Source organism: Drosophila navojoa, chromosome 5 (assembly GCF_054131105.1).
Source record: "Drosophila navojoa isolate 15081-1374.11 chromosome 5, UAZ_NAV_1.0, whole genome shotgun sequence".
Taxonomy (NCBI): Eukaryota; Metazoa; Arthropoda; class Insecta; order Diptera; family Drosophilidae; genus Drosophila; species Drosophila navojoa.
The window spans coordinates 14,392,805-14,407,880 of record NC_142893.1 but is presented as its reverse complement, the minus strand read 5'-3'; the positions used below and the strand labels follow the sequence as shown (position 1 = coordinate 14,407,880).

Below are 15,076 nucleotides of genomic sequence, written 5' to 3'. Positions count from 1 at the left end.
TGGAACTCTTCCTTCAATATTATCAGTTTGATTCTGTCTTTGCTTAGATGAAAACATATGAATTTTAGAGACTCTATAAGCTCGAGTAATTTCTATATTTATATATCAGAGACTATATTAGCTAAAGTCTTACAATTATTAAAGATTATGTCTGTTAGAATCTGATCTATATTTATTTATTTTCTTTTTATAAATATTTTTTATAATATTTTAACAAAGTTGTTGCATCTAAATTTCAATTATGTTATATTTCATCCCAAAAACTTAACTCTTTAACACTATATAGATGTAGTTCAATATAAACAGTAACTTTATTATCAATTCTTTTCTCGGCCCATTCAATCTTCTCAATTCATTTAAATTCTTAAATGTTTTTGTTTCATCAGAAAAATCTCGGCCATAACAAAGCAATTTCCATTGCTGCTAATGCATTTCTGCGGGCTGACATATTTATCTTACATATATATGTACACCTACAGGGGCACAGGTACAGGTGATATATATGTTTGTATGCGGCACGTTTGTCGGCGTAAGTAGTACAAGAAATTTAATTATCATAGCCAGGCCCGCACCGATACAAGTAATGAGCGCGAAAAGGCGAAGCACTTACACCTGAAACGCCTTCTTGGGCGAGCGACGAATGCAGAAATGCTAGAAATTAAGTCGGCGTAAGGCAAAAGTTTGCCTTAGCTGGCATTGATTTTAATTGTTGGCAACGGATGGCGGTAAACGCCGGAGTACTCCATCTCCACATGAGCGCGAGAGTGGGAGTGAGATGGAGATATATGTATATATTTTAAGCTAGCGGCGAAGTGCTTGCTAATTGTATTAAGTGGCATTGGCAACAATGTCATCGGGGAACTTCCTTAGCTCCCCTCCCCCTTCCCTCTTCCTTTGTCTACCGCCCGCATCACAACTTTTGGGCAATCAGAACGTGACAGCGTGGCGATAGCTTCTCATCAAATAGCTTCTCATAGCGCACCGCCAGCTCCAATTGCTGCACTGCAGCCAGCTCCTGCAGGTAGCACAGACGGTCGTACAGTAGCACATTCTCGCAAAGCAGCTGAGTGAGAGAGAGAGAAAGAGTCAATTGATAGCCTGCTTGGTGGGTAGACAAATAATGAGCAAATTACCTGGATGCTCGCCTGCAAGCAGGTTAAGGCCTCCGACAGACGTGCGCCACACCCATTGCCATAGACCTGGTTAATTGCATCAAAGCGGCGCTCGTGCACGGGCCGCCAGTCCAGGCCCAGCCCCGTTTCGCGTGAGTGCAGCTGATATTTCTGCTGAATGCTGGCAAATGTATGCGGATCTTGGCAGTCAGTCGCTGGCCTCCCTTGCCTCCTGACTCTGCTCGACTCCTGCTCATCGCAGAGCGCTGCAGCCACAGCGCGCTGAAACATTTGACTGCCATGCGCTACATGTGTCCGGGCGTCGCTTTGCCAGCGCGACTTGGTCTGCTGGCAGGCCAGGCGCAGGAAGGGTCGATGGAAGCAGCGAGCTGGAGCAGCAACAGCCGACATGGCCTCCCGCAGAGCTCTGCTCAGCGGAAAGTTGACGAAGGACTCGCCATCCTCACTCAGCGCAAGCTTGTGGTAGCAGCAGGGCATAATGTGAAGGCAGCGCACTTGAGGCATTCGCAGGAACAGGAGCATTGCGCTGATGCTCAAGTCGGCGCAGGCATGGAGGCCAACGATTGCAGTGGGCGCCCGCTCCAGCCCCAGTGCAGCTGCATGCTCCTGAATGCGGGCGCAGCAGCTGGCGTCGGCTGTGATGAGGAGCTGCTCGTAGCTAATCGAATTGCAATTCGTAGTTCTCTCTCGCGCTGTTTGTATCCGTTGCTCCTCGGCTTCCAGGCCGAGTATCTGGTAATTGTCACTCAACTGGAGCAGCGCCTCGCTCAGGTAGCCCAGCCCAGACCCCAGATCAATGATGCCCTCTGTGTCTGGACAGTGCTCATGTATGTGTGAGGCCAACTTATCAATTTCATGCAATTTCTTGATTGACATTTTGCAATTATTTCTCTTTGACTTTCTTGGCGATTCGCCTGCAGCCGGGGCAGCTGCTTCAGTGGGCGTCAGGTTTGCAATCTCTTGGCGAAAGCGCAGCACCTCCTCGGGGCAGTCCTCCAGCGCCTCATGCACAAATGGAAATCTGTTTAGCTGCTCATTTGATAATTCCAGGAAATATTGCTTCATATAGCCAGGCATCTCATCGAGTGACTTGAGGCAAGACGTATTCGACTCGCGATATATCCACGCATAACGGTGCAAAAAGTCCACAGCAGCTCCGAAATATGCGGCATCCGTGGCGAAGCCCCTCGGCAAAGACATGGCTGAGGAAGAGAAGCAAAGCCAATTGGATTGTAATGGAAAGTGCAATCAATTGCCTTAAATTCTAATCGGACAGGACATCGACACGAACTTAAACAATTTATATTATTTATTAACAATTTAAATTTATATATATTTATAAATCAGGTCTCAATAAACAGAAATCCATTTAACAAAGACAACTTGCTTTAATTATCGTTAACATACAGAATCAACTGCCTTCGCAAAACTTACACAAGGGAAACAAAGTATATAAAGTAGAAATAGAACAACTGTAGCTTATGGTTATCTATAATATATATACAGTCAGATTTATCGAATTGCAATGCGCCACATTTAGGATATGATCTTCCATTTCAGTTTAGTTTCCTGCTCTAGGTTCTCGTTTGCAGGTCCTAGAATACATTTGCCAACGTGTTGGGGCTCCTCCTTGAAGTACTTGTCGATGACGGCTTGCAGTTCGTCAAGTGTTACAGACAGCACGCGGGATCGATACTTCACAAACATCTCCTGCGACACGCCGTAGAGGAAGAAGTCGATGCCGATGTTTCCAGGCGCTGTGGGCGAGTCCAGCTGCTGCAGCACACCCAGCTTTGCCTCGAAGAGCGTTTGCTGATCGAGCTTATTGCTCTCCGCCAGCAGCCAATCGTAGGTCCTATCGAAGGCGTCCAGTGTCTTCGTGGAGTGCGGATCGCGATAACTGAAGAACGCAAATATGCCATCTGAGCCTATTTTCGCACCAGCGCCGTAAGCTCCATTCTGCTCCCGCACCACGGGCAGCAGATACTTGGCCGAGACGAGCTTTGCCAGCACGCGCAGCACCGGATGATCCTCATGCAAGTATGGCACTGCGAAGAACGACTTGGCGCAGTAGTTGACAGGAATATTCATGACATAGTGCTGAAAACTTGGCTCCAACAGTTTCAGTTCATTGCTCTTATTCATATCCTTGAGCGTGGGCAGCTTCTGCAGGAAGTTCTGGTAGTGTTCCAGGGCGGTTGGTTGAAAAGCCTCCGAGGTATTGATGGCCACTCGCATGTTACTCTTGCTGAACACCTTCGCTCCGATAGCCTTTAATCTGTCACGGATATCCTCTGTGCTGTTCTGCTCCACATACTTCTTCATGAAGTCGATGTGATCAACGCCGGACAACAGGGATTTCAGTTTGGCAGCATCGCTGACCAACGCAGCGGCGCTTAACATGGCGTACAAGTGACCGGAGCTGGCGATTCCGACTGATATATTAGAAATGTAGTTTTCAATCAGCATCTTCAGGCGATCCGTGTCGTCTAGCTTGTAGTTGAGGAGCAGCTCTTCGCACAGCCCAAACATATCCTTCACATTCTTATCCAGCGCGTGCGTCGTCATCATCAGGCCCAACTGATACGACTTGGCATCCTTTACACTCTCAACAAAGTTCAACTTAAAGTCAATGCCCGCCGTTTTCGACAGAATGAGCTTGTCGAAGTCACGGAAATTGTGGTTTTTGGTGCCCATATCGTCAATGACATTACTGAATAGCGGGATAAGCATGAGTTCATCTCGAGTCAGCCCTGTTATATTGAACAGGCACTTAAGGTAGGAAATCTCATTGGTGGGCACTTTGCACAGTTGCGTGGGAACGTCAACAATGGTTTTCGTCTCAATCGTTGGTAGCTTGGGCGGCTCCTTGACATCGCTCAGCGTTAGGCACGGCAAGACATCGGTGCACTCCTTGGCCTTTTGAGAGGCCTCCAGTTTGAGGCCATTCGTATATATTTCTTTGCGCTTCTTGGAGTCGAGTGCGCTCACTTTCTGTCTTAGCATCTCGGCCTCAGCCTGCTTGAAGTTCTCCTCATACATTTCGTCCGGCGACATTGTTAGCGTAAGCTTATGAGTATTATTTGCAAAGTACTTCTCCATTTTCTGCTGGAGATAGTTTTTGTTCTCTTTGAGGCAGCAACGTAGCTGGGATATCATCTCCGACACCCGTAAGCTGCTCACAATATCACCATCGTGATTCCACAGAGACGTCGAGTTAAACAACAGGGCATTGCCAAAGTGGGGGCTCTGATGCTTCAGCGACAATTCCAAGTTGTGCAGAATGCTCTCAATGTGCTGAGCCTCAAAGCCTTCTTCGATGGTTTTTTGCACAGTCTGATCAAAAAGTTCGTTGAATCTCTTAAAGTCCTCAACCCTTAGGTCTTGCAGGCCCACGACAAAGTATGTGTCCCTGCAATCCGAGGAAAAGCCCGTGCTCTGATTGTAGCCTCCGGAGAAATTTGGTTCTATTAAGCTCTTATAGAAAGCGGAGTTAGGGCCACGAATCAATAAGTCGGATAAGACATTCAATTCAAAGCTCTCCTGTATATCCGTCGAATCGCACATCAGCAGCGCAATAGCTATCTGGTTCTGTCTATCGAAGGTGGCGCCCATGTTATCCAGTCGACTGGGAATGTGTACGTTGCGTGGCTGTGACCAAGGCCTTTGATTTGGTATTCGGCTATAGGAATTATCTATGCGCGAATGCTGGGACAAATATTCACTATCGACAAATGCCAGCGTTTTCAACAAGTCAAATGATCCATAGCAGAACATGCGCGCATTGCTTGGATGGTAGTATTTCTGATGGAATTTAACCAAATCCGTGTGCGTCAATTTGGGAATCTCCAGTGGATTGCCGCCAGACACGTAGCCATACGTGTGATCTGGCAGCATATTGTTAAGCAGATTTTGTATGAACACCTGCGAATTCTCCGAGAAAGCTCCCTTCATTTCGTTGTAGACAACGCCTTTAATAACCAGCTCAGAGTCGCGATTGTTCAATTCCTTGTGCTCCAGACGCCAGCCCTCTTGCAAAAAGTCCAAGTAAGCTAAATTTGGCCTACAATATCGTAAATACAATTAATTATTATTAGCAACAATATTTATAATACAACTCACCTAAATACCGCATCCAAGTAAATCTTTTGCAGGTTCCTAAAGTCCACCTCGTTCATGGTTGAGAATGGATATAACGTATAGTCCGGTCCAGTCATGGCATTCATGAACGTAGCAACCGAACGATTTAGCATTTTGAAGAATGGATCACGAACGGGGAAGTTCTTGGAGCCACATAATGCGAGATGCTCCAATATATGCGGCAGCCCCGTCGAATCGAATGGAGTGGTACGGAAATTAATGGAAAATACATTATTCGTATCATTCCGATCGATATACCAAAGCTCCGTCCCCGTGCCCAAATGCCGCAGCGTACACGAGACCAGCTCAAAGTCGGGTATATATTCGATGCGTTCGCACTGGAAGCCGTGATACACCTGGCCTTCGCTATATTTATATTTGCGATCCCCCATAATATGGGGCAAATCGCCGTCTAGTGCCAGTTTTGATTCCGCACTGGGGCCTCTCTTGCCCTCGTTGAGTGTGACTTGAGTTGACTTAAAGCATCGTCCAGCCGTTTGCCCAGGCAGCACTCGAAGTGGGCGCGGCAACGCCTTCAACCATTGCAGACGTGAGAGCATATTTTATTTCGTTTTTTGTTCGTTCGTTTGTGCGAGTCTATAAATGATAAGTACACAATACAAGTTGCAGATGTTATCCAGATCAACACAACACAAGCGACATTAGTTAAATAAAACCAACATAAAACACGACACGAGTTTCAGTTACATCAGCCGGCATTCATTGCGTTTGCGTGTATGCATATAAATGTGTGTGCCTGTCAATGTATATGTTGTGTGTGGCTGTATTCGCTCAATTTATATTGTGTGCCTTTCTGTACACGATAAATTTACTTATTTTGACTTACAATCTGATTAAAATTCCAAACACTAAATCTTTTTTATGTTTTATACATTCAGCTTGCACTCAGAAAGATAATGCAACTTACCAATTTTAGGAAATACAATCTTTTAAGCTTCAGTCATCTGCACACAACATATGAGATTTCATCAGTCAATATTCTTGAAGTCTATCGATATATTTGCAAAAGGCAAATTGACCTTAGTATTTTTGGGTATTTTAATTGAGACTAAAATACTAAATAAGTTCATTTAAACGATTATTAGAGTAAGCTATCGAATTTCGAACTATGTAAATTTAGGAAAGTTTGCATTTAACGGTTAAGCAAAGAATAATTTATTTACATCTAAATTAAATACACATGCTTAGAATTACACAATGTTCACTTCATGCGTTCTGCAATTTTAAAGCTAATCTTTCGCTTTTTGGGCCTAAAATACATTTACCAACATGACGCGGCTCTTTTTTAAAGTACTTATCAACTACCGAGCGTACCTCATCTGCAGTTACACTTAGAACGCGAGAACGATACTTGCAATACTCCTCATGCGAAACTCTTAAAATAAAGTAATCCAGGCCAACTTCACCAGGCGCTGTTGGCCAGTCGAGCAACTGCAGCACTCCCAGCTTGGCCTCGAATAGCATCTGGTGATCCAGCTTATCGCTCATGGCTGTCAGCCACTCATACGTTTTGTCGAACACATCCAAAGTCCTCGTAGAGTGCGGATCACGATAGCTGTAGAAGTGGAACAGCCCATCATAGCCAATTCTCGCGCCCGTACCATAAGCTCCATTCTGCTCCCGCACCACAGGCAGCAGATACTTGGCCGAAACGAGTTTGGCCAGCACGCGCAGCACCGGATGATCTTCATGCAAGTATGGCACTGCGAAAAATGACTTGGCGCAGTAGTTAACAGGGAAATTCATAGCATAATGGTGAAAACTCGGCTTGAATAATTTCAACTGACTCTTCTTATTCATATTCTTGAGCTTTGGTAGCTTTTTCAGAAAAGTTCGATAATGTTCCAGAGCAGTTGGTTGAAAAGCCTCCGAAGTATTTATAGCCACTCGCATGTTGCTCTTGCTGAACACCTTCGCTCCAATAGCCTTTAATCTGTCACGGATCTCCTCCGTACTATTCTGTTGAGTATACCTTTTCATGAAGTCGATGTGGTCAATGCCCAGTAAATGGGACTTCAGTTTGCCCGCATCACTGACTAGGGCAGCGGAGCACAGCATGGCATATGTATGCCCAGAAACTGCAATGCCTACGGATAGCTTGGATATGTAGTTTTCAATGAGCATCTTCAGGCGATCCGTATCGTTTAGCTCGAAGTCGAGAAGCAGCTCCTCGCATAGAGCAAACATGTCCTTCACATTCTTGTCCAGGGCATAGGTCGTCATCAGCAAACCCATTTTATAGGACTTGCCGTCCTTAACATTTTCCACAACTTTCAGCTTAAAGTCAAAGTTCGCCGTTTTCGATAGAATCATTTTGTCGAATTCCCGAAAGTCGTGCTTGCTGGTGCCCATATTCTTGAATACACTGCAGAAGAGAGGCACGAGCATAGCATCTTCGTGACTCAGGGCCGTGATATTGAAAAGGCAGTTCAGGTAGGTGATATCATTGGTGGGCACCTGGCACAGTTGGGTGGGCACGCTCTCAATGAGTCGCTCCGTTAGCTGGGGATTTCCCATTGGTTCCTCAACGTCGTCCAGCGAAAGGCAGGGCAAAATGTTCGTATTTTCCTTAGCTTTTTGAGCCGCTTCCAATTGAAGACCATTCTGATATATTTTACCCAATTTCTCTGGGCTAAGCTCATTGATTTTTTGGTATATCAACTTCCTTTCAGCTTTTCGGAAATTCTCACTATACGATTCATCCGGCGACATGGTCAACGTGAGCTTGTGCGAGTTGGCGAGGAAATATTTTTCCACTTTTTGCTGTAAATAGTTTTTATTATCCCTTAGTCTGACACGCAGCCGGCCCATCATTTCCAATATTCTCAGATTGGCAAAGACATCACCGCCATGATTCCACAATGCCATCGAATTGAATAGGATATTGTTACCATCGTCTGCCCTACGATGCCTCACATTCAGTTCCAGATTATGCAGAACACTCTCCACATGCATGGGATCGAAGCCTTCGATAATTGTCTTGTGAATCGTCTGCTGGAACAGCTCGTGGAATCTGTCAAAGTCTGCGATGCGTACATCCTGCAGGCCCACAGCAAAGTACGTATCTCGACTGGTGAAGTAGTAGCCCGTATGCCGATTGAAGCCTCCGGAGAAGTTTGGATCAACCAGGCCCTTGTAGAAGGCTGAGTTTGGGCCACGAATCAATAGCTCCGTCAGGACATTCAGCTCGAACACCTCCTGCACGGCGGTCCTATCGCACATCAACAGCGCACAGCCAATTTGACTTTGCTTCTCCTTGGATACGCCCATGTTAACCAGACGGCATGGCAAGTGGACGTTACGGGGGAAGGACCAACGCGGATGGAGCGGTATATAACTGTAGGACGTGTCGATAGCATCATAGTCACATAGATATTCCTCATTGAGGAACTCCAGAGTTTCCATCAGGTCGAAGGAGCCGTAACAAAAAATACGCCCATTGCTCGGATGATAATACTTTTGATGGTATTGAACCAATCTGGAATGCGTTAAATTGGGTATTTCCAGAGGATCTCCGCCGGCTGTGTACTTGTAGGCGAGTTCTGGCAACAAGTTGCTCATCAGACCTTTTCTAAACAATCGGCTATTCTCTGAAAATATGCCAATCATTTCGTTGTAGACGATGCCTTTGATAATAATCTCCGATTGCCGATCATGCACATGGCTGTGCTCAAGGCGCCAGCCCTCCTGGAGGAAGTCCAAGTAAAGTAGATTTGGCCTGGGGGAGGAGAAGAGAGATGCTTAAGGGACTCTTTATAACAAAAAAGTTTCATAGAACTCACCTGAACACAGAGTCCAAATAAATACGTTGAATATTTCTGAAGTCTGTCTCATTTCTGGAGGAGAAGATGTAGACGGTTTGGTCTGGCGCAGTCAGCGCATTCATATTGGTGGCGACAGAACGATTCAGCATTTTGAAGAATGGATCACGAATTGAGTACTTGGCGGAGCCATTCAAGGCCAGGTGCTCCAGGACATGCGCCGCGCCCGTTGAATCCTCGGGCGGAGTCCGAAAATTGATCGAGAATACATTATTTGTATCGTTGCGATCGATGTACCACAGCTCCAGGCCCGACTCCTTATGCCGCAGCGTGTGGGATGTCAGCTCAAAGTCTGGAATATACTCGACTCGCTCACACTGGAATCCATGGTAGAACTGGCCTTCCTTGTACTTATAGTCACGCTCGGCGACAACTTGTGGACTTTCTCTATGGGATGCGGCCTCGGCACAGTATCCCCGCACAATATCCTCAACATGCAGAGCTCGACGCAGTGATCGGGGTACTCTATTCAAGTATCTAACTGATCTACGCATTGCTCTCAATAAAATATCTACTCACTGAATTCTTATACACTATGTGTATATATTTACTAAAACCGGAAATTAACAATTAATGGAAAATTTTTATTAATCTGTTCGAAAGGGTTCAATAAATTCTGATTCAAAAATTTTATAGCCTACAAGCTGAGAACTAACAGAATTTGTATATGCAATGTATATACAATGTATCTGGAAATTGTAGTTCCTTTTTATTTGATTTTCTAGTCTCTTAGTTCTCCCAGCTCTGATAAATATATGTCAGAAATCGGAATAAAAATTCTAAATTTGGATCGTTTTCCTCGATTGTAATTGAAGTATATGCAGTCATGTCTGAGAGCCTTTGCAGTCTTTTCAAGAGATGCGGCAACTCCATCTATGACACTCTGATCAGACCAAGTCCAAGTAAGTTCTTTGAGTTGTCATGCTTCCACTGTTTTTATTAATTGTATGCTTTCCAATTTCAGTTTTGTTTGGGTTTTGCTTAGCTTTACTCGTGTGTGTGGTAGTGAACAGAGCTTGATTACACTGATGGCGCAAATATTAGGCACACTCAGCAGATACATATAAATAATTTTCTTACAGACTTTGGGCTGCAAAATTTGAATGTTACACCAAAAAATCTCTGCTCAGCGAAAGTTTCAGATATTGTAATGGAAGTAATAATATATATGATTTCGCTGACATTTTAATTAATACAAAAATATTTATTTATAAAAATTATTTTTCATGAAAGTACATATTTAAAATTGAAGTATTTCAAAGTATCTGCATTACTTGAGAAAACCAATCGAGTAGCTTTAGATTACAATCATAGATCTCACAACTATTCGACTTTTTGTTTGCCTTCTCGGCCAAAGTGAAGTCATATGCCTCTGGAGCGGCTGCATTCAGGGAGGTGGAGGGCCTGTTGTTGTATATAAATTTTGTAAACAGTTTGTAAAGCATTAATTTATTATAACTTACGCGAAGAGCACGTGCAGCAGCTCCTGCACCACGCTAAAGTCCTTTGAGAACTGAATTGTGTTCGCCTCACAAATAGCTTGCAGCATACACTCGTGGCCATTATAGCCATAACTGGAAATGATATGAAAATATACACATACATATATACATGTACGTATATGTATATTTATAAGTTACTCACCCATTCAACATGTGCTCAATGTATGCATAAATCTGCCAACGCAATTGGCTTGGCTGCTTTTGCAGGAGTCGCAATTGGTGCAAATTACTATTAATGGGAACACTCTGGTGTTTATATTCCGGCAAGTAGGGATTTTGCCTGTATACGGTGGCATTGTAGGGCAGAAAAAATTCGGTTTTCAGTACATGGCCAATGACCAAGGATTCATAGGACAAATCCGCCGGAATGCCTATGCCCGCAATAAACTAAATACAAAGAGAAGCACAATCAAATTAGACTAAACAGAATTATAGTTGGAGTTCTGATTCTGTTTTACCAGATGTCTGGTGGGCGCCTGACGTGGAAAGATGAGAAACCGTTTGGTGCGCCCAGCCAATACGAAGCCTGGCAGAGCCAGCAGCGAAATGTACCACACGATGCAACGCATAGCGACGGACTAAATGCAACGATCGGCAATTTGGCAACTGCAACCACCTGAGTTGCAGCTTGGCAATTAGTAGTCCTCTGCTAGAACTCTAATTAGAACTATTAGTTAGAGCATTCGCCAAATTTTTGAGCTACATTGAAATTAGTCTTTAATTGACACTTAGGTGCTGAGAAAGGCTTTCACATCCACAAAACCGAGGCAGTGACCATTGGGCGATATTTCCAGTTCTTTTCCATGGACAAAATAATTTTATTTTTAAGCTAACAGAAATTTGGTTTCAAATTAAATGAAAATAGAAAAGAATAAAAACAATAAATACAAAATTTAATTTAAATGTCTAAGCTATATTTTGTGATATTTAAAAGGCATCTCTTATAAGAACTAAAAAACTATTTATTATAGTAAAAAAAAATAATTACAAATTATATTTAATTACATTTTGCCATCTTTATAAAACAATCTTATTTTCAATCGAATTGGAGTGTCTGCTGATGAGATATGATTCTGTAAGCTTAAATAAAAGCAAACCTATTTAAAATACCTTTTGTCAATAATAAAATAAAAATACTATTAGAATCTTAAAACAATTTGATAATCATTAAACAGAGCATGGTTTGATTTAATTTTAAATAATAATATCAAAATAAGAATTTGCATCTTAACCGCTAAAACAAATTTGTTATTTGGAATTGCAATATTAAATAAAAACTATAATAATTTCGAAAAAATCTCGCGTTTGACCATAGACAAAAATCCTATTAACAAACCATATAATATTATACAATAACATATATAAGTAATCAAGATAATACAGGGTATCAATAATCTGTTCAATAAATTTTATCGGCATTGAGAAACGAGACCCAGTGAATTATGCAAAAAGGCATGCAGTATTTATTGGTATTATGTTAATTATAATTTCATAGATTACTCTCATAAGATTTACATAAAAAATTTGTAAATAAATGATACGACAAGGATTAGATTCGCTTAATAATGACCTTAGATAATGAATATTGTAAATTCATTTAGCGCGGAAGTCTGGGAATACTTAGAATACTTGGGGCGTTCCATTTAAGCGTAGTTACGAATACAAAATCATTAAATTATATAGGTACATAAGATTAGAGACTTACTAAGGAATACTTAAATGACAATTTAAATTAGGCATACGCAATTTCGAAAGCTGCATGTAAGTGAAAACATAAAAAATACATTTACAATTATACCGATCGACCCACAAAACGACCAAACGACCGAACGACCGACCGACGCCTTTGTTCGCTCTTCAATTGTTTATTGTATTTTACTTGTGCTTGTGGAACTCCTCCATACAGAGCTTGCAGCTCCAAGAGCCCTCGGGTGGGGTTACCAAAGGCGGCGACAGACAATACATATGGTAGCCGCGATCACAGTCGTCGCAGAAAAGCAGCTGATCATCATTGTCGGAGGTGCCACAGATCGAGCAATATTTACATTCAATGCACTGCCAGCGGTAGCGCTTCACCGATATTATCATGTTGGGCGTGAACTGCAGACACGACGGATGACCAGAGCGACCACAGTCGGAGCAAGACACTAGCTCTTCGGGCATATTGGTTTTCTTGTTTTCTCGCTGATCGCCCAAACAGAAGTCGCAGTAGGGCGATGGCTGCGCCACCTCACGCTCCGTTCGTAGCTTGGGCTTTTTGGGACTAGCCAATGGATTAGCTGGTGGCGCGTTTACCGTTGCGTATATAGCTGGAGTAGCAGTGGTCGTTGTCGACATGCTAGCCATGCTAGCCATGGTGGCCAAAGGGATTGAGTCGTTTGAGGCGCCACCATCATTGAGAGAAGACTTTTCGTACGATGTGGGTAAAGTGGGCGTCATCACCAGGGCCGACTGTGAGGTCTCATCAATAATGGGAATTGGTGATGCTGAGTTAGAGTGATTTGTGTATAGTCCAGTGGCTGCTGCTGCCGCCGCTGTGCTGGCCGCGTGTGCCACGGCTGCGGCAGCCGCTGCAGCTGCAGCCGAAGTATTTGCATTATTGCCAGCACCGCCGCGCCTCCTTCGATCCGGTGTATCGCCTTCAGCTGCATTCCGACGACGATTACCTGCAAGAGAGTGAAGGCCTTAATTAACACTTGGCAACACAATTGGGCCACAAGTGTTGCTTACCGCCACCTTTGCGTCCCCGCTTCGGTGTGCCATCCACATTTGCATTCGTACGGCGGGGTCGTGAGCCACGCTTGCGTTTTCCTCGACTGCTGTACGACTCATCAAAGTCATTGTCAGAGTCAAAGTCGTCTTCATAGTCATCGGCGTGATGGTAATGCGATGAGTCCATGTCCTCATGGAACCAATCCTTCTCCGCATTCGCATGAGAGTCCTTGCTATCATTGTCCCCTGAAGCGCCCATAGAATTTCCATCTGTGGCCGCAATAGCTGCAACAATGTAGAATACAAATAAATATGTGTAACCATACATATGCATGCATGTCCCATGCATGTATGTATGTATGTGTTTGCTAATCATACATACATACATACAATGGCAATATATATAAATCAGCCCCCAATACGCATTGTAAATATGCTTGCAGCTATTTCTTATAGGGTGGCTACGCGCTGCTGTGTACACACATACAACGATACACACACACTTACATGAATACATTTATATATTTATATGTATATGTGTGTGTGCGTGTATAGAATGTGCAGCTTCATAAAGCCTCACACATGTTTAGCAGTTCTAATTGAACAGTGGGCCAATTTGAATGAAATGCAGTTGAAAAATATTAATTGACATTGATATAAATGATGTTTTATGGCTATCAATTTTAATAAATCAATTGATGTAGAATAATAAATAAATTTAATGTGATAAATATTTATCAATATTAAAGTATTTAAAAATAATACATTTATATATTATTCAAAATGGTTTAAAATATTTATTAATTTTGTTAATTAAATTTAAATTCTTAATTAAATAGTAAATAACCGAAATATCACTTTTTATGCATTCCTTAAATTTGTTATTTGGCGGTCTTAGGACTTTAGCACCACCATGCAGCGGTGGTAGTGCGGGTGGTGGGTAAGGATGTGACTGAACACAAAGGCAAAAACAATTGTAAGAGATTTATTGATTTTACTACGAGTTTTGTTGGGTGCATGTGCGTGAGTGTGTGTGCAAGCATGGGTGTGTATGATATCTTTAAGTGTATCTCTTGCATATCCTACCTGCACTCTCCGTCTGATGATGATCACGTGCATTGACCGTTCCAGGACCAGACGGCGGCACGTGATGATGCTGGTGCTGGTGGGTCAGATGGTGCTCGCGGTACTGGTAGGCGCGGTAGCTATGGTGTGGATTGAGTAAATATTGGCGCTTGGGTTTGCGCCATCGTGCCGAGGGATACGTGTAGATTTGGCCATGTCGAAAGCCGGGCATCCGCTGCTTTCGCTTCATAAAAAGAGCGCAATGCGTCTGTGCGACGCCAGTCTGGGGATCGAGGAACGGCATTCGCAGCCGCCGCTCGATGCACAACCGCGTGTTGAAGTTCTCGCTGTTCTCGAGTATCTCCTTGTATGCGGTATCATTTAAAAAGTTTTGAATCTTTTCAAAGTTTCCAATGTTTACTACCGCGATTTCGGAAGCCATATTGTTACCGTCGGCGTTCGTGTAAATGCAACGCGACGCACCCGTTATAAACAATAGCGTATTTAATTGCAGCGTAATAAACAAACGAAGAGCGCGCTCAAACAGTGAGGGGTTATGATTTTCGGCAATCCACGCTGATTTAAACACCAGAAACACACATTTTTTCTTCGTTTGCTTTCGCAAACAAGTTTTTATGCCACAAAACAAGAGACTCTGCAGGGTTGCCGCGTACGTATGCTG

The 15,076-nt window shown here is 43.3% G+C and overlaps 5 protein-coding genes across 6 annotated transcripts; all 5 read right to left on the bottom strand.

Annotated features, from left to right (window-relative positions):
* Window positions 1–261: 261 nt before the first annotated feature.
* On the bottom strand, window positions 262–6,291 carry LOC108652799 (uncharacterized). Its single transcript, XM_018102995.2, has 3 exons — window positions 6,202–6,291; window positions 1,134–2,335; window positions 262–1,063 (listed from the first exon to the last, which is right to left on the bottom strand). The coding sequence occupies exons 2-3, from the start codon at window positions 2,331–2,333 to the stop codon at window positions 911–913; spliced, it is 1,353 nt and encodes a 450-aa protein (XP_017958484.1). The 5' UTR covers window positions 2,334–2,335; window positions 6,202–6,291; the 3' UTR covers window positions 262–910.
* LOC108654975 (presequence protease, mitochondrial-like) lies at window positions 2,453–6,305 on the bottom strand. 2 transcript variants are annotated; one of them, XM_018106603.3, is made up of 3 exons: window positions 6,202–6,305; window positions 5,256–5,870; window positions 2,453–5,196 (listed from the first exon to the last, which is right to left on the bottom strand). In XM_018106603.3, the coding sequence occupies exons 2-3, from the start codon at window positions 5,831–5,833 to the stop codon at window positions 2,670–2,672; spliced, it is 3,105 nt and encodes a 1,034-aa protein (XP_017962092.1). In that variant the 5' UTR covers window positions 5,834–5,870; window positions 6,202–6,305; the 3' UTR covers window positions 2,453–2,669. The 2 variants fall into 2 exon arrangements, with proteins under 2 accessions (XP_017962092.1, XP_017962093.1); XM_018106604.3 differs by lacking the exon at window positions 6,202–6,305 and having other exon boundaries at window positions 5,256–6,087.
* A 120-nt stretch (window positions 6,306–6,425) lies between these two features.
* LOC108654976 (presequence protease, mitochondrial-like) lies at window positions 6,426–9,609 on the bottom strand. Its single transcript, XM_018106605.3, has 2 exons — window positions 9,077–9,609; window positions 6,426–9,012 (listed from the first exon to the last, which is right to left on the bottom strand). The coding sequence occupies exons 1-2, from the start codon at window positions 9,607–9,609 to the stop codon at window positions 6,501–6,503; spliced, it is 3,045 nt and encodes a 1,014-aa protein (XP_017962094.1). The 3' UTR covers window positions 6,426–6,500.
* A 758-nt stretch (window positions 9,610–10,367) lies between these two features.
* On the bottom strand, window positions 10,368–11,510 carry LOC108652798 (uncharacterized). Its single transcript, XM_018102994.3, has 4 exons — window positions 11,076–11,510; window positions 10,760–11,004; window positions 10,579–10,689; window positions 10,368–10,519 (listed from the first exon to the last, which is right to left on the bottom strand). The coding sequence occupies exons 1-4, from the start codon at window positions 11,184–11,186 to the stop codon at window positions 10,372–10,374; spliced, it is 615 nt and encodes a 204-aa protein (XP_017958483.1). The 5' UTR covers window positions 11,187–11,510; the 3' UTR covers window positions 10,368–10,371.
* A 547-nt stretch (window positions 11,511–12,057) lies between these two features.
* On the bottom strand, window positions 12,058–15,069 carry d4 (double PHD fingers d4). The gene is made up of 3 exons (XM_018106701.2): window positions 14,416–15,069; window positions 13,348–13,614; window positions 12,058–13,283 (listed from the first exon to the last, which is right to left on the bottom strand). Exons 1-3 carry the CDS (start codon window positions 14,834–14,836, stop codon window positions 12,493–12,495), a joined length of 1,479 nt encoding a protein of 492 aa, XP_017962190.1. The 5' UTR covers window positions 14,837–15,069; the 3' UTR covers window positions 12,058–12,492.
* Window positions 15,070–15,076: the final 7 nt, after the last annotated feature.

Bases quoted from the DNA above. Each gene is read 5' to 3' on its own strand.
- LOC108654976 (XM_018106605.3), bottom strand. From the start codon at position 9,609: ATGCGTAGATCAGTTAGATACTTGAATAGAGTACCCCGATCACTGCGT. The intron at 9,013-9,076 runs GTGAGTTCTATG...CTCCTCCCCCAG, and splicing joins TATTTGGACTCTGTGTTCAG to GCCAAATCTACTTTACTTGG.
- d4 (XM_018106701.2), bottom strand. From the start codon at position 14,836: ATGGCTTCCGAAATCGCGGTAGTAAACATTGGAAACTTTGAAAAGATT. The intron at 13,615-14,415 runs GTAGGATATGCA...ACATTGTTGCAG, and splicing joins TCATCAGACGGAGAGTGCAG to CTATTGCGGCCACAGATGGA. The intron at 13,284-13,347 runs GTAAGCAACACT...ACTCTCTTGCAG, and splicing joins GCGGGGACGCAAAGGTGGCG to GTAATCGTCGTCGGAATGCA.
- LOC108652798 (XM_018102994.3), bottom strand. From the start codon at position 11,186: ATGCGTTGCATCGTGTGGTACATTTCGCTGCTGGCTCTGCCAGGCTTC. The intron at 10,690-10,759 runs GTGAGTAACTTA...TATCATTTCCAG, and splicing joins ATTGAGCACATGTTGAATGG to TTATGGCTATAATGGCCACG. The intron at 10,520-10,578 runs GTAAGTTATAAT...ATACAACAACAG, and splicing joins CTGCTGCACGTGCTCTTCGC to GCCCTCCACCTCCCTGAATG.
- LOC108652799 (XM_018102995.2), bottom strand. From the start codon at position 2,333: ATGTCTTTGCCGAGGGGCTTCGCCACGGATGCCGCATATTTCGGAGCT. The intron at 1,064-1,133 runs GTAATTTGCTCA...TCTCTCACTCAG, and splicing joins GCTTGCAGGCGAGCATCCAG to CTGCTTTGCGAGAATGTGCT.
- LOC108654975 (XM_018106603.3), bottom strand. From the start codon at position 5,833: ATGCTCTCACGTCTGCAATGGTTGAAGGCGTTGCCGCGCCCACTTCGA. The intron at 5,197-5,255 runs GTGAGTTGTATT...ACGATATTGTAG, and splicing joins TACTTGGATGCGGTATTTAG to GCCAAATTTAGCTTACTTGG.